At 43.5% G+C, this 16,941-nt stretch overlaps 1 protein-coding gene across 1 annotated transcript in view; it reads right to left on the reverse strand.

The window, feature by feature from the left end:
* ABCA4 (ATP binding cassette subfamily A member 4) overlaps positions 1 to 16,941 on the reverse strand; it is a 107,560-nt gene that overhangs the window by 47,148 nt on the left and 43,471 nt on the right. The window contains exons 11-18 of the mRNA XM_039874816.1: positions 16,247 to 16,469; positions 12,963 to 13,184; positions 10,912 to 11,116; positions 7,642 to 7,707; positions 5,045 to 5,134; positions 3,118 to 3,292; positions 1,193 to 1,324; positions 97 to 236 (exon numbers count right to left, since the gene is read on the reverse strand). Coding sequence (XP_039730750.1) covers positions 97 to 236; positions 1,193 to 1,324; positions 3,118 to 3,292; positions 5,045 to 5,134; positions 7,642 to 7,707; positions 10,912 to 11,116; positions 12,963 to 13,184; positions 16,247 to 16,469 — 1,253 coding nt within the window. The remainder of the gene's footprint in view (positions 1 to 96; positions 237 to 1,192; positions 1,325 to 3,117; positions 3,293 to 5,044; positions 5,135 to 7,641; positions 7,708 to 10,911; positions 11,117 to 12,962; positions 13,185 to 16,246; positions 16,470 to 16,941) is intronic.

Raw genomic sequence — 16,941 nt, forward strand, 5'->3', positions numbered from 1 at the left:
TCTCTCTCTTTCTCTCTCTCTCTCTCTCAATGTCCTATGCATTGAGAAACAATAGATGTGCCATCTGTAGCCCTGCCTTTTTCTAACACCGAGCACCTGATAGATCCTGAGCTTCTTCATTCCTCTTGTGATGGAGGCCTGTGTCTTCCAACATGGCTTCCATCTCTAGCTGGGCCTCGTCCCATGACTTCCCTTTCAGCTGGGCGTAGAACAGGATGTGTTCAGCCACTGTGAGGCTATGGGGAGGGAGCAACGAGAAAAACAATGAGGCTCCGCAACTCTACCTCTAGCAATTTACCTTACAGAAAATAGCTAAGGATGAGCACAAAGATTTAGCAATCAAGATGTTTGTCATGGTGTCGTTTATAATACAAAAATAAAACAAACACAAAAAAGACCCTGTTAAAATATCTAATAAGAGGGGACAGCTTAAATAGTACATTTATACAATGGCATAGTATATAAACATTTAAAAAGTATTTTATAGAACAATATGTAATGATATGAAAAATATGTGCATGATAGGTGAAAAAAGCAATCACATTTTCTTTAAAATAGCAGGTTACAAAATTATATGTAGGGTTTTACTCTCCTTTATAATTTTAAAGTATATATGTATATCTACACATACACAGAAAAAGTTCTGAAAAATTATATACCAAGGTGTTAACAGTGGTTATCTCTGGGTGATGAAATTACAAGTGACCTTTATTTTCTTCTTTTAAACTATGTTTCCTTCCTTCCTTTCTTCAATGATTATATACAACTTTTTAAACAAGAAATAAGAGTTTGGGGAAAAAGCAACTGAAAAGTCTCCTGAAAAGTTGGTTTTTAATGCCTGGCTTAAGGGGGAAAAGAAACAATGGTCTCTGCTCTTGGTCCCTGAGAGGGAGTACTTTGGGGCTGAGCAAGGGGCCCCAGGATCGGCCACCCCGTCAGAGAGAAGGGGCATTACTCTTCTGAGGGGGGAGACCTCAGTTCCTGCGAGTGTCACAGGCACAGTCCCATGTTCTGAGGGACCCCTTTCCTTGCAAGCAGGACAAAGGACCTTGAACTCAAGGAAGACCAAATAAGAGTATTACCTCCTGCTCAGAGAGCTGGCATCCCTGAGGTAGGCTCCAGTGAGCATGTGTGTTGAGGGGGCAGGTTGAGGATAAGGCTTGGGGAAGGTGTCAAATCCCTTTTCACTTACTGGTGGAACAAGATGTTGTGTTGGGGACACAGGCCGAGGCTCTGCCGTACTGCATCCAGGCTGGTTTCAATGTCCTTTCCCCCAATGAGCACGGTCCCTGATGTCGGTGGCAATAGACCCGTCAGGATGGACCTGCCGTGGCAGAAAGGATGGCCTTTAGGAGCGCCTCGGGATGGCAGCTTCTCACAGTGATTCCTGCCCAATCAAACCCAAACTATCACTAGCTGCGGGGAACCAACAGTTTCTCATACAGGGCTTAGCACCACTGTGCACACTTAGGCCATAATGCAGATGAGCACATCTGCTTTCCTTCTCTGCTTCTACTTATTTCCTCGTGCTCCCAGGCAAGCACCCAGGGGCCTCCAGGATTCCCTGCTGCAGAACATTCACTGACAGCTGAAGATCCGTCCCCAACTCAGCCATCACAATTCCTGGTGCTCTAGAGACTCAATAAAAGGTGTTCAGTGCATGGGTCAATGCTTTGCCTGATGTCGCCATGACAAAGTATTGAGGAAGGGTCTTAATGAGAAGCCCAGGCACTCAATATGTACTTGTCAATTAATTGATTGAAGCCAGGCATGAGAATTACCAGCGACAATATCATCTTTGGATCCAGAACATAAGGAGCCCAGTAGCTATGCTGGTCTTTTTCTTCTTCTTCTTCTTTTTTTTATAAAATGAGAAATAATAATTCTCACCTCATGGGGTTGTTGTGAGAACGAAATGAGTTTAATACTTAAGAAACAGCACAGTGCCCGTTTAAAGTAAAATTCAAAAATATTATTTTTATTAAACATTGTATTTCAACCTCCCCGGGAAGTTGCATTTCAGCAGTCGATGAAGTAGTATGTTTGCCCGTGAGAAAACCAGGGGTCCTGGATGGAGCTTCAGGCCTTCTGACCATATTAGTTAAAAAGGAGAGAAATGAGATGGATCTAGTGCTGCTCCACCCAGCTCTGTCCCTGAGTTCAGATACAATCTCGGGCTCTCCGAATTTGTACTTAGAAGCTGACATTTCTGTTGATGAACCACTAGAGGGAAACAGAACCAAATAGAATGGCGCCAGCCCCACATTCCATTCACACCAACCCGCCCTCAGAGAACATTCCAGCGCAGGGCGTGCACTGCCGTTCCTTCCTGAGGCTCTGAAAGGAGCCAGAGGACTTGAGCCTGCGTGTCACATGGGTTCCCTGCTCCTCGAGAGGGCTGCCGAGAGGGCTGCCTCAGCTGCTCCTTGGAGAACCCTAGCCGTCTGTATTCTCCTTCTCAGCAGCTGGCGCCCAAGTCCCTTAGAAAAGTGAGGGAGCTTCCTGAGCTGAGCAGTGTATGCCTTCATCTTCCCTGAACTTGGCCTTCAGTCACCAGGCTGTTAGTTCTCTAGAGACTGCACCCTTTTCTCTAGAACTACCGCCAACTCTCACAGGTAGGAAAAGGAGTGCTCTTTGAAAATAAGTAGAATTTTATAGACTGAGGGCATATGGCAGTGATGACCAAGACTTTACCACCTCCATCAGTGACAGTAATGCTGGAGAGGTGGGGCGGGGGTGGGAGGATGGGCTCCCAATGTCAGAGACCAGAAACAATTGTGGGAGGACCTGCCTCTTGCCCCCACTGAACCATTATGACTTGGGGCCTCGGGAAGGTCACTTCAGCTCTCTGGATGTCCACTTCCCTGGCACACAAGGCGGGCAATAAATGTACTGCAACTCCCTCTCCGACTTCTTGTGAAAATCAAATGAAACAATATATGCGAGTGAGCATTGAATACTGCAGCACGCTTTACTCATTCCTGAGACACAAATATAGAGCACATTTTCGTCACTAAAATTCAGTGGGAAAGGGTAGACTACAGCTAATAGAAAAAGGATAGTGCCAGGAAATGACAGAATGAAGTGGCAATCCATCCTCTTTTCCTGAAGACTCACAAGGTGGTGGTTTTCCCTGCTCCGTTGTGACCAAGGAATGCGGTGATCTGGTTCTCATAGAAGGTAATGTTAAGACGGTCCACAGCTGGCCTGCCGTAGGGCTCAAAAACCTTTACCAGATTCTTCACACATACCCCAGGAACCGAGCCTGGAAGCTCACGTTCAAAGAAGGAGTCTTGGAGGGAAAAAATGAACATGAGGTAAATATGACTTCTTAATGTACAAGGTCTCCAAAATCCTTTCTTTAGATCCTGTGTTTTGCCTATAATTTCACCTGCCCCCATAGCTTCAGCTATGACCTTTGTCCGGATGACTACAGGATAATAATGGTAATAGTAATAGTACCTAACATCTGTTGAGCAGTTACTATGTGTCAGGTACTATTGCGGGCGCTTTATACAGATTATCTCATTTCACCCTTTTAACAGCTCTATGGGGTAGATACTATTATGCCTATTTCTCTAGGTGAGGAAACCTAAGACACAGAGATATCAAGTGTCCAATCAAGATCACGAGGTTCGTGAGTGGCAGAGCTGGAACTGAAACCCAGTGTGCATTCACTGTCTATATGGAGAGTTGGCCCCAAGCTCGATCTTCGGACCCAGGCCTTCATTTTCAGTAGTCTGTGAGGTATTTCTTCATGGATTTCTGGTAGCCGCTCAGGCCCTTCATCTTCCTTCCCAAACACTTTTCTTTAGACTCCCTCATGTCCATATGTGGAGCCATCATTCTTCTAGTCACTTTGGCTCAAATCTTTGAATCTGCTCCTCAGATTCCAGAGTTTTTCCAATTAAGTGGGTAGGACAGTTTACTCTTCCTCATTACTGTCCCTCAAACTCAACCCCTTTACTTTTCTGTCCCCACAGTCCCCTCCACTGCAGGCTCTCATTACCATGGTGTCCACCTTTCCCTGGCCTCCCACCTCTCCCTGCTCTAGTTCCCCTACACAGCACTACTTGATTTGTTGTCTTAATATTATAGTTCTGAGTATGTACTCCCATGCAAAAAACATCACAATGCTTCTCTCTGTGCCTCCTGGCCTTGCCTATGAATGAGTTGGGACCAGACCCAGCCTCCTAATTTCGGCCTTGGAATTCCACACTGGGAGGAGGGTCCTCCCAGAGACACTGCTGCCTGCAAACCACCTCTCTGCAGAGCTGCCAGTCGCTGACCTCAGCTTTGTGAAATGACACCTGGAGTGGGCCGGAGACACAGAGGCTGGACCCCCTCATGCAACATTGGCAAAGTCCAGAGGCCAGGCTGCTTCTCTAAACGCAGGGTGAGGATAGCAAGAGCATCTTAGTATCCTCAGAGAGATGCATATGCTTCAGGAATGGAGAACATGGGGAGAAATACAGAACTGATTCAAGAGAGAAGGTAAGGAAAGCAAGGCCAGAGAAACATTTGCAAACCTTGTTCCTCAGTTCAGGAATCAGTAGGTAAGCTCCATGGTTAGGAAAGGCTTTTGATGGCTTGAATGAATGGGCTTCTAGATTTGTAAGTCACAAGTGAAGTGAAGTCAGCAATACTATACTCTCTTTCCCCTGTACATAGAAGCATTTATTTTTGTCTTTCCTTATAGCTCACATCCTCCTTAAGTCCCAGTGACCCAAGTTATTGTTCTTGCTAAATCCTCGGAAGTCAGCACATTTGTACAACTCACTTGAGATTTGCCTAACAAGGTCACAAATGCATCATATACTTGGTATCTGCTTTCTCCAGGAAATATGCGTTAATGTCTGGCTGGACCATTCATTCTACACACGTGCAGCTGGACCCTAGAGAAACTATCAGGTTTAATCCCTGTCAACAGAGAGAGTCAGTTTCCTGGGTTCCATTTCACCCCAGTCCTGAGGTATTTTGCTCGGGCCCTTTGTAGCATCCTGGGCCTTTTCTCTGCCTCTGTGCTATTTACTGAGGTTTTTACCATATATTCCTTCCGGGTGTTCCGGGTCCTCCATTTCCTCTGTTATGGGTTCCGTCTTTTCCAGGGCCCTTTCTTGTCTGGTTGAACACCCTGCACCAATTAATTAGAAGCCACTGTTACTCTCCTGGTGAGAACTGTGAATCAGTAAAGGCAGGAAAGGAGGGCAGAAAGGGGGCACTAGGGTTTCCTACTGTAACTGGAAAACACAGTTCCCTCGAAAGGCCAAGTCAGCATTCCCAGGGACCAGCCTCAAGCAGGCCCTGCCAACCTCTGACCTGTGGGTCTATGAGGTTCTGAAAGTGGCCGGCGGTGCCCCCAGCAGGCCAGATTGTGTGACCTTGGCTGAGCCCAGAGGGAGTTTTGTAACGGGAGTTTCAGTGCCAGGAGGGAGCCACAATGTCAGAAATTGTGATTTTAAAAAATTTCACAAAACCAGGATTGAATTTGAAGTGGGTTAATTTCTTTTAGCTTACCAGTAGTACTTATCACTCCAATCCTAAACATTTCAAAGTCCGTTCAAAGTGATATATGGACAGCCAGCTTAATTTACAGATCGAGAAATGATTTACCTGAGAAATCTACTTTTGTGAACATTCAAATATTTTGAGATTAACACCAGAGTTGAGCCTGGTTGAGGTCTAGGCTTGCACAAATTGTGAAGTATAGTATAAACACACACACACACACGCGCACGCGTATGCCACACATGTATTTTCACACACGTATACTCTCACACACCACAACCACACCTACACACAAACACGCACGCATACACACACACACACACACAGACATTTTTTGGTAACCTTGGCATTTGGTTTAAAAGGACATCAGGACATCCTGGAAGAGGAAGAGAAGCAGGAGAGTAAGCCAGCCAGAGAGGACAGCAGGGCAAGAGGAAATCACTGTTACTAGGCATTTAAAGGCTCTGGTGTCAAGCGCACCCACTTGAGTAGGGTGAGTTTTTAATGCAACAGCCAGCCAGGGCTCCTCTCTGTCCACGCCACCCTCTGTAGATTTGTAGGATGTGTGCTGGAGCAGAAAGTAACAAGCCTTGTGGTCAGGGACCCGTCACCTCCAGCACTTCCACTTATGCTTCCTGAAAGATTTTTAAATCTATTGCCTACAACTCTTTTGATCACTTTACTAGCCATCATACTGTAATAATGTGTAATAACATAGCAGGGAGAAAAATTCTTCTAAATAGTTTAGTCATTGAAGTAAGTTCCTTATCAGGAAATATGGGTCCCAGTTCCAGATTTTGTCCCACGTGACGAGTGGGAAATTGGTCAGACACTGGGTGAATCTTGGGCTCCACTGCTTCGTCTGTGAAAGGAGGGGTTAGGCGGAGAAATTCAGCTCTTTTCTGATTTTATAGAAATTTAGGAATCTATTTCAGTCTAGCCTGTGAGGCAGGTGAAAAATATTTGGCTTCCGTTGGCAAAAATATGTGATTCATTTTTGAAGGAACACATTTGTCTTAAGATTTTTTTTTGAGAGGCAGAGTATCTGCTGAGATTATAGAGGGAAAAAATGCCCACAAGGAACATACTCCTGTGTTGAAAATTCCCATTTATGATGGATTATAACTTTATTATAGTAGAAATTCAAAAGTTTATAAATAGACATGACAAACCAACTTAATGGAAAAGTACTAAGCTGTTGAAGTGCTATTTGTTTAAATCGTTAAAAAAAAAAAAAGAAAGAGAAGGCAAAAAAAACCCGAACCCACCCAAGCCTATTGAAGGCCCTGGGTTAATCCTCTAGAGAAAACAAACATCTATCTTCATGCTTAAAGGATAAATCCTGGCCCCAGCCCAATGATACAAAGAAAAAAGCAGGTAGACGAGGAACGAACAGATTGGAAAGTATTTCCTTTGTTGCCTGAACCTCCCAGCTTCAGGAGAGTCCCTGGGTCTCAGGTCAGGAATTTCTCTGCCTTCTCACACTTCACAGAAGAATCTGTGGTTTTCCCCCACTTCTAGAACTCTCCCTCAGCCTCTTGTCCTATTTAGTAGGAAAGGTAAATTTTATCTAAGATGCATTCTGGACAAATGCCCTTTTAGCTCTCTTCCCCAAGCACCATAAACCTCAAAGCTAGGAGAGCCTGGGAGAATTTGCCATGAAGACCACAGTTCTGCCCCAGCCTCTGGCTGGGTCCTTACCTTCAGAGGATACATTAGTTTACATTTTGAAAAGGTGGAGAGGAATAAAAAAACAGAAGAGGAGGCAGAAGATAAATGCAAAGATTCCTTTAGGATTCTGTGTATCTCTTTGCTTTAAATTGAGAAGCTGCAAAAGTCATTTGAACCCTGAAGTGGTTTGGCTTCCTTTTACTAGGGCAATTTAATCCACTGAGCTTAAGCTGTATAGGACACAGGGGTTATCAATGCTCAGACCCTCGCCCTGGCCCGGCTACTCACAAAATGTAGGTTCCCGGAGGCTATATGGTGGCCGAGCTCCCAAGAGACAGAGGAGTAATCAGACATAAGAGCCAAATCTATAGCCCACATATATCCCATGCGTAGCCAAAGAAGCTAGTTTTAAACATTAAAGTTTTGGGAATTTAAAAAATGTTTTAATTTTTAAAAACTCACCTTCGCCGCCAAGCCAATAGGACTCTTGGAGTAGGAAATACCAAGGAAGTGGGGTTCCATAGTCCCCTAAAAAATAAACAGAACAATAAACAGAAAAAGCCTAAGTCATTCTGCCTTATCCCAGGTCTATGATATCTAGAATTTACCTATCTGAACCTTAAACTGTCACTATAGATATTTATAGTTCAGAAGCCATTAAACAGTGACCCATGCATGGGATACCATAAAGACTATTCTTTCCAAAATATTTTAATCTAAAAGGTCATGTTTTTCAGGTGGAACCAGCAATACTAAGACTGATGATCTTGTCTGACATCACTTTTCTAAGACAACATTTTATTAAAGAATTTAATCATGCCTTTTTCAACAATTACCAGATATTAATAATGATGATAATCATTAACATTTGTTAGATGCTCTTTCTGTGTATTACTGTGCTTTCCATGCGTCAAACACTTTAATCCTCAAAACAACTCTAGAAGATAGGTAGTAGTAGTATTCATGTGGATAAGGAAAGTGAGGCACATTGAGTTTGACTCATCTCCCAAGGTAACAGCTAATTAAACAGAGATGCCCAAATTATAACACAGGTAATCTGATTCTAATACCACTGATCTAACTACTCCACCTGCTGGAATCCTCTGGGTTTCAAGGAAAAGACTCCCAAATTTCTAGTCCAGTTCTCTTAGCCAGCTTTTCTACCTGTGAAATGTTGATTTTGTGAGAACACTATCTTTGCTTATTTAATAGTTAGCCCGTGTTTCATGGCCCCTGCTAGACTGTAATCTCCGTGAGGGCAGACCTGGGTCTGTCTTTCCCTCCCCTCTTTTGCCAGAACTTGGTGCTGAGCGTAACACATAAGTGCTGCTCAGTAAATAGTTGTTGAACAAAGCAAAGTTCTAGCTTGGCTAACGTAAAGCTCTTGAATTATGTTGTGTACAAATTTAATTCTCAGTCCAACTAATTTTCACTTATTATATCTCCATCTAATGGCCCAGTAAGATAGAAAAAACTGAGTCTGAGAAAGGTCAAATGTATTGTTCAAAGTCACTGTTAGGGGTTGAAATGTGTTCACCACCCTCTCTCCTCCCAAAAAAATGACATGTTGAGGTCTGTGGTAGAGTACAAAATATACTTGGTCTTTGTCCTCAGTTTCTGGCACAGAGCTCCTAAAAATCTTGAACTTTGCTGGGTGGGTACTGCACCTGGGGAGGGTAGGGATGTTCCTGTATTGTGCCCAATGCATCTCTTCCATTTGGCTGTTCTTGAGTAGTATTCCTTATTATAAAGTGGTAATTGTAAGTAGACCACTTTCCCGAGTTCTGTGAGTTGTTCGAGTGAGTTATTGAACCTGAGGGGGGATATGAGAACCACTGAATTTTCAGTCAGCCAAACAAAAGTGTGAGTAGGCTGGACACCACATTTGAGGCTGGCATGTAAGGTGAGAGTAGTCTTATGGGACTGAACTTGTGGGGTCTGCATTAATTCTGGGTAGTTACTGTCAGAATTGAATTGAATCATTGGTCACCAGTTGATATGGGAGAATTGGTTGGTGTTGGAAAAAATGATATATTTGGTATCAAAAAAAAAGACAACGGTGTCCTAACCCCAGGGACATCAGAATTTTAGCTTTATTTGGAAACAGAGTCATTGCAGATGCGATTAGTTGAGATTAAGTCACACCAGAGTAGAATGGGCCCCTCCCTAACCCAGTATGACTGGTGTTCTAACAAGATGACCACGTGAAGATGGCCAGACACAGGGAGAATGCCACGTGAAGATGGAGGATTGGAGTGACACATCTACAATCCAAGGAATGCCAAAGATTACTGAAAAACCACCAGAAGCTAGGCAGAGGCAAAGAAGGATCCTTTCCCTACAGGTTTCAGAGGGAGCATGGCTCTGCCAACACCTTGACTTTGGACTTCTAGCCTCTGGAACTGTGAGATAATGTCTATTGTTTTAAACCACACGGTTTGTGGTACTTTGTTATGGCAATCCTAGGAAACTGATATAGTCGCACAACTACAATCCAAATCCAGGCTTCTTGACTCAGCATTGGGATCTTTTTCCTATTCCAGGCTTGCTGCCTATATATTTCTTCCAGCAAAGGCTGCCCTGAGATGAGCTGAGAGCTGTGAGTTCATCGCTTCCCAGGGACCAGGGCCAGCCTTACGCTCCCCTGACCACAGCATCGAGAGCAAGGCTGTGGATGCCATAGCACACACTGGCTGTTGGTTGATTTGGAGACCACTCAGATGGAGGCGGAACTTCGCTAGCTACCAGGAAAGACTAATTTGAAGGAAAATCTGGTTTCTACAAAGCGAATACAAAAGTGTGCAAGCAGCTGATTTTTATTCAAGAGTTGATGTTTTTGTGCCGCAGATTAATCAGTTATTTATCCACCAAAAGTCAGGCACTCTTTTGGGTACTGAGACTATAACAATGAACAAAACAGACCATGGGCCTGATCTTATGGGCCCAGATTTTACAAGGCATAGAGAGTTAATAAACAAACACTTAAAGAAATATCACATCGGATGGTGATTAAAAAAAAAATTGGATAAGGGACAGGAACGCTAAAAGAATGTTATTTATATAGGGATAGATATTTAGATATTTTCAGTTTGGAAAAATCCCAGCAATAGGATGATATCTGAACAGAGATCTGAACAAAGTGAGAGAACAAGTCTATGATGTGTGTGTGTGTTTGTGTGTGTCTATGTGTAGAAACATGCTCTAGGCAGTGAGAACAGCTGGTGCAAAGGTCCTGAGGAGGAAATGAACTGTCAGTAAGGAGGCTGGTATGGCTAGAGCAGAGAAACATTGGGGGACAGGAGATGAGAAAGATAATTGGAGGCCAATAATGAAGCATTTTGTAGGCCAGGATTGGGGAACGGATTTTATTCTGAACAAGAGGAAAAGCTACTGGAGGGACTTGAACAAAAGGTTGACGCTATCTGAGCTAGATTCTGAAAGGATCTCTGAATACAGTGGGGAGAACAGTCTAGGTAGGAGGTGATAGTGGAAGAAGGGGGCTTGGAATGAAAAGGCTGTGTAAAGGTGGTGACAAGGGATCAGATTCTGGATCTATTTCTAATGTGCAGCCAACAGAATTCATTGAAAGATTTTTGACTCCTGGATTTTAGTTTGAAATCCACAGATTGGAAGAGCTTAGAAAGCAATTATGAGATTTAAACTAGATGAAAGAGAAAGGGCTGGGGATCTGAGGAACCCAAATACCTCTACCCTATGAAGATGGACACTTACCTGGAAACACCTGGTCAAGGTACCAGGCAAGAAAGCCATACAGAGCAGCATCGAGAAGCATCATCTTCATGGACATCAGGAAACTGAATTCATCCCCTTCCATGGGACTATTCCCAATATTGCTCCACTGCAGCCCCAGGCCTTGCTCCTCAAAGCGAGCCAGGTACTCAGTGCCAAACCCAAATGCCACAGGAGACAGCAGGCTCTGCAGTGGGGTAAAGAGGGTGTACGAGATGAGCAGAGGGTTTCTTCCCCAACCCAATAGCACCTAGATGCTCAGGAGGTAGGGACGAGGGCCAAAAGAGGGTCTACATTATATTTAGGTGTAAAGCCACCCCAGGGAGGGATTACAGCAGTCCTATCCACAGTAGAAGAATTCTAGGAATGCCTTTCAGGTCTCAGAGACCCCTGCCCACCACCCAGTGAGCCACCCTTCTCACCTGTTCAATGAAACAAGTTCTGTAATGAAGAAGACAAATACAACACAGCATAACACACTGAAGGACCAAAGGTCCTCGTGTTTACTCCCTTTCCTCCTTTCTTCCTACCTCTTTCTCAAGATCACATAGTTCTTGGTAGAACAAAAAATCTAACTTGAATTGTTTTGTGAGAATCCCCTTAGAAGGGTCTGCAAAGTCATTAGTTTCCTAGGGTAGGCTAGAGGGTCAGGCAGGGGATGGTCTCATGAGCCCCTGAGTCTGTCAAAGAAACCAGAAGAGCCTCAGATTACATCAACTGTCATCTTTTCTCATCTCCAGACTGGGGTCCATCATTTTCTTAGGTTCTCTATAGAGAACACAAGTCAACTGAAAAGATAGTGTACAGAAAGATGTCTGAAAGGGAAGTTCCCCAGCCAAGTCCTCATGGATGGCCCCTGACCTGACAGGAAGCACATAAGCACAAGCAGAGGGATGAGCTATATCCATTTCCTCTGCTCAAAGGCCTCCCCATAGTCTGGTGGACCCAAGGTGGGGTTCAGAGTGTCTCTCTGCAAAAAGAAGGGATTCTTTGGCTACATATTCACAAAAACCATTTAAAAAATCTCAGCCCAGCCCTGGTCCACATGGTGGTCAGAACGATAGCTTCCTGGTGGATCTACACACCCAAAGTACTGACCATCTACCCAGATACCAAGATTGTCCAGCTGTGCCCCCAGGCTGAGTCAGAAGGATTTCTTGCTACTAGACCATGGTGATCATTTTAGAAAATTGGATGCTGTAAATAGCAACAATTAGTTTATTATTTAACATGAGAAATAAAAGGCAGATGCCCTGGCAGCTCTGAAGCCAAATAAGTTTGAATTATGAGAACAACTTTGACCTCAGCTCTTTCCCCAACGAGAAGCAGGTGGTAGTTCTCTCTCTATTCCACCACACAGAGAACTGTGGGCAGGGAGATTCTGGAGAAAGAAAAACTTCAGGGCCCAGAAGCTCTTTAGCCTGGTTAATGAGAGGGTAGAATGGTCTATCTGAAAACAATTAGAGAAAAAGACAGTGGTGTTTGGGAATCATAAACCAAGAAGTGTCTCAGGCAATCAAAAGTCAGTTTCCGGACACTGCTCCGGGCAAGGGGGCCTGACTCTGAATTGGCTCATTTCTGCACCCCTTTCTGTGTGTGCTGGTAGAGCATGTTAAGGACATTTGCAGAGCTGCTCCAGCTGAAGTTCTTTTGGAGAGAAGCAAAAACTTTTAATTCATGGAAATATTTTTCTGGACAGAACAGTTAGTGGGGCAAGCTCTCTTCTTTCTGAGTGTTCTCAAACACTAGGAAAAGAAAACTGAGTGAAATAAGCCTGATGTTTTCCTCTTGTGAATACACAAAGGGATCTATGAGCTGAACTGGTGTTCGATGACTTCCTAGGACAGACTAATCAGGCTGGTTTGGTGAAGAGGAACTGTCAGGTCACTTCCACTTTTGCCCCTATGCCTTTAAACTTTATGTCCCTTCAAGCCAAAAGGAGTCCTTCAGAGGGTGGGCCAGTCCTCTCGGAATGCTACAGACCCTTCAGAGGAATTGTATCAGGCACCAGGGGTGAGTCCAAGGTCCCTTACCACAGCCATCTTGAGATCGGCCGTCATTCGGTCCTGCCAGGCGAAGCAGAGAATGTGAGGCAGGTAAAGGGTGAAGTAGATGACACCACTGCAGGCTGCTGCCAGGCTGGCTCTGGAGAAGAAGGTGCTGAGCAGGAAGCACTGCATGATCGTAGCGGTGGAGAAAGCCAACAGGAACAGGAAGAGGATGAATGGGTTGCTATAATGTAGGATCCTCCCATGCTGAAACCAAAGAGGAGACTTGAGTCAGTAATTTCCACTCACATCCAGGACACCATCCCTCTCAGGAGGTGACCTCTGTGCAGTGATTCTGGGGCTCTCAGAAGCCTTCTGCTCCAGAGAGATCTTTCCTACCAGTCTGTTGTTGGTGCCTAAATTTCCATATTTAAATCCTATGAATGTCATTTTCTCTAGGACAGTAATGCATTATTAGTACCAAGTAATTATTATGTAAGCAAATCCTTGGTGGAATTTGAGTAGAGGAGAAAAATCTGCATAGCAGGTCTTAGAGAATCAACAGCTCTGGGATATACTGAATAGATGAGTAACAAAAAAGGGAGATGGGAGACCACCCAACAAGCTGGGGCCTGGCCTGCTGACTCAACCATTTGTGCTTGTATTCTGAGATTTGCCACTCATGTAAGTCAGAATATCAGTAATTAATCCATATCACTTGGAAGTATATTAATCCCCTCTTCTATTATATCATGCAAATACATTTCATAGAATCCAGTAATATTCAGTGTCTTTCACATTAACTCATGATTCAATCGCTTTGGCTATGTAGGAAATAGGACCAAACTAGTTATTTTTAAAGAGCTGCAGCCAAATGACATTATAGAATAAATTAAGATGTTCGACTTGATTAGACCTTCTTGGTTCTCCTTTGCTAAGGCATCCTATGAGGATTTTTACCCTTTGCACATAACTCCAGATACATATAGGTCACCTTTTCTTGGAAACATAAAGCTACAAATAAGGTTCATCTCTTGAATTGGTTGGAATTAATTAGTAGTGGTGCCCTGCAGCACTCGGTTCTTAGTCAAAAAGACAGACCAATTAGCACTATCTGTCCTGGGTGTTTTTGAGTTGAGAAGAACAAATGTGCTGCTTATCTGCTATTGCTACCATTTCTCCTCCATTCATGCTCTCATGTCAGCTGAGCACTGATAGAACAGATTAAAAAACAGAATAAAACAAATGTTGAAGAGAAGTGGGAGAGAGCCATGCTTGACTAGAACCAAACTTTGAAGAAATTTAAATAAAGATTAAGACTCAGAACTTCTGATTTTGTGCAAAGAAGTCTCCATATCACCCTGGAAAGCTCATTCCTTTTCCTTAATCACACACAACTCAATAAAAGCAAGTCCACAACTGAACCTGTGACTTTTGGCTAGAAGAATTTAAAGATGGTTGTTACTATTCTCTGAAGAATAAAATCAATTCCTAATCTCAGTTCAAAGCAAAGTCCTCCAAACCTCTAGGGGTGTATAATTTCTCATTGACTTAAAGCAGAGATGAAATCCACTTGGCAGACCCAACAATTTCAGTGTCCTTGGCTTTCTCTAAGGACCACTTTTCTTTTTGTTCTCAATGGCTTGAATAACAAGGGAACCTTCCCATTGTATCAGCTTCCAGCTTCTTTCCTGCATGGTTGAGGTGGAAAGGAAGGACAAGGGAAAAATGGGAGCGTCATTCAAAGGAAAATCCTATTTTGGTGTGGAAAGCTCTGTTTCCGTCATTACTAGAACAATGTTCTGGTTCCCACAAGGAGAAACCCTTTTGTACAAGAAATTCTTGGTGAACATTCTTTACCTCACGTCCTAAAAGCTTTGAAGTCCTAATGCTCGTTCTTAGGAAAGGAGATATCAATGGCATTTGTCAGCAACGAGTGTCATGGCCATTGCAAAATGTTGTGCATGTTTATGCATTTTGAATAACTCAGATGTTCATGCATTTTGACTTCTTTAGTTCTGAGGACACAGATGTCTTGGTAGTAGGAAAGTATCAGACTGAAGGATGGGAAGGAACAAGAAACCCTTAGAGGAAGACAAGGTACTTGGCTTCTCCCCTCATCTCTGTGGAGCTCTGGGACTCTTAGCATATTTAAAGCCGCATCTGGGTTGGGTCAGGTTGAGCAGAATGACCTCCACATCATCATTGGTTTTGAAAGGGTCTAGCACTGGATCACAGTGCAACACAAAAATCCAAACCCCTCGGACTTAGTACATTTTACTGCAAAGAGAAGGGGAAGGATTTGGTTTAAACAGATATGTGTTAGTTGGACAGGATATATGATGGACCATTCCTGGGTCAGATAGGCACTAGAGATGGTCCAACATGGATGTCACATATTTAACCAGAATCTCTGGGTCAGCACACATGATGCCTAGTGCAAAGGGTCACTTAATAGATGATGGTAAAGAGACAGAACAAGCTTGGGGACACTGTATCAGGAGTTGTAAAGCCCGAAGTCTAAAACTTATACCAAATCCCATCAAATAAATATCAAAACTACCTAAATTTATCATTTATCATTTAACAAGTACAAAAAGTCATCTACTGTCAAGGAACTAAAAATGAAGGATAGCAGTGTAAAATCTGAGTAATTGTGAAATAACGAAATAATGTCTTATTTCCAAGTCTAGCTTGTGAGGAAGCTGCAAGTTTGCAGAAGATAGGCTTGTGCATGCTGTCTGAGGCTGTAAAACTCCCATCACTGAGAAAGGATAGACTCCAAATTCCATTCTTGGAAACAGAGAGGTCTTGGAGATTCTTCAGGCAGCAGAATGTTCAGTGGTCAAGCCATGAGTGGTGAGACCATGAAGATAATTAATAAACAGTCCTGGTCTCCTCTCCCAATACACTGAAAAGTCTCTCCACATTCTTACCCCAGCTGGTGGTTGGAACAGTAATCCCAAGAAGACACTCATTTCTTCCATGTTTGTAAAGAAAGAACCATTTGCACATACAATCACCCTATGCTGGGTACTGCGAATAGCAGCCTTTCCAGAGACTTCATGGAAAGGGGTTGGATAATCTATGTAGACTGTGGTTCCCTGGGCAGGAAGTGGGAATAGAGAAGATGCTATGATACAGCAGCACCGTGGGGGAGACTTTGTCTCTCCGAGTATCTCCCACTTTGGCTGAAATAGCTGGGCAGCTACATATCATGCTATCCTTAGTGGCCAGGCTACTAATCCAGGCACAAGTTCATTAACAGAGGGAAAGGTAAGAGAAACAAAACTATTCGAGATTTTCTGGACTTTCTCCATCTGGCTTACCATGATGAATATTGTCAGGAGGAAGATGCTCATTGACATGATAGAGAAGCTGTCCAGGAACCAAGTACACCAAATCACTGTGTTGGAGACACCCTGATTTTTCAAAGTCTCCTTCAGTCTCAACTCCTTCTCTAAGACGATGCTCTTTACAGTCATGGAGACTGAGTAGATCCAGGCCAGCACCATGAAGATAGGGAAACAGCGGTTCAGGATGATCATAAAACTGTAGTAAGAGGAAAGAAGCAGAATGGTAGTATGCCCTGTACCTGGTAGATGTGGAGTAAATGTTTATTGAATGAACGTGTAGAGAACAAAGCTAAGGCAAAGGGAAAGGCAGAAAAACCTCCACTGGGCATCTAATGGGCTTGAATCTCTTAATACATTGCACTTTGCCCTGAAGGATTACTTTTCACTTGGAACAAGATGGTAGCTTTTTGGTTATCCCAGATGAATGCTCTATGAGTAAAATGTCTAAATAAAATCATACTATGTATGCTACACAGTATATACCTATTTGTAAGATCTCTCAGGAAAGGACAGCAGATTTGATGTGGCATGTGACTGGAGTAGGTAAATGTATGTTAACTGAAGTTCAAAAAGGTAGACCACGAGGGAAACTGGTGGTGGTGAGATCAATAATTGGGCTCTCCGAGGGGGCAGCCAGTGTAGCACCCTGGAGGATCAACCCCAGTTAT

Source organism: Pteropus medius, unplaced genomic scaffold (assembly GCF_902729225.1).
Source record: "Pteropus medius unplaced genomic scaffold, Ma_sr-lr_union100, whole genome shotgun sequence".
NCBI classification, from domain to species: Eukaryota; Metazoa; Chordata; class Mammalia; order Chiroptera; family Pteropodidae; genus Pteropus; species Pteropus medius.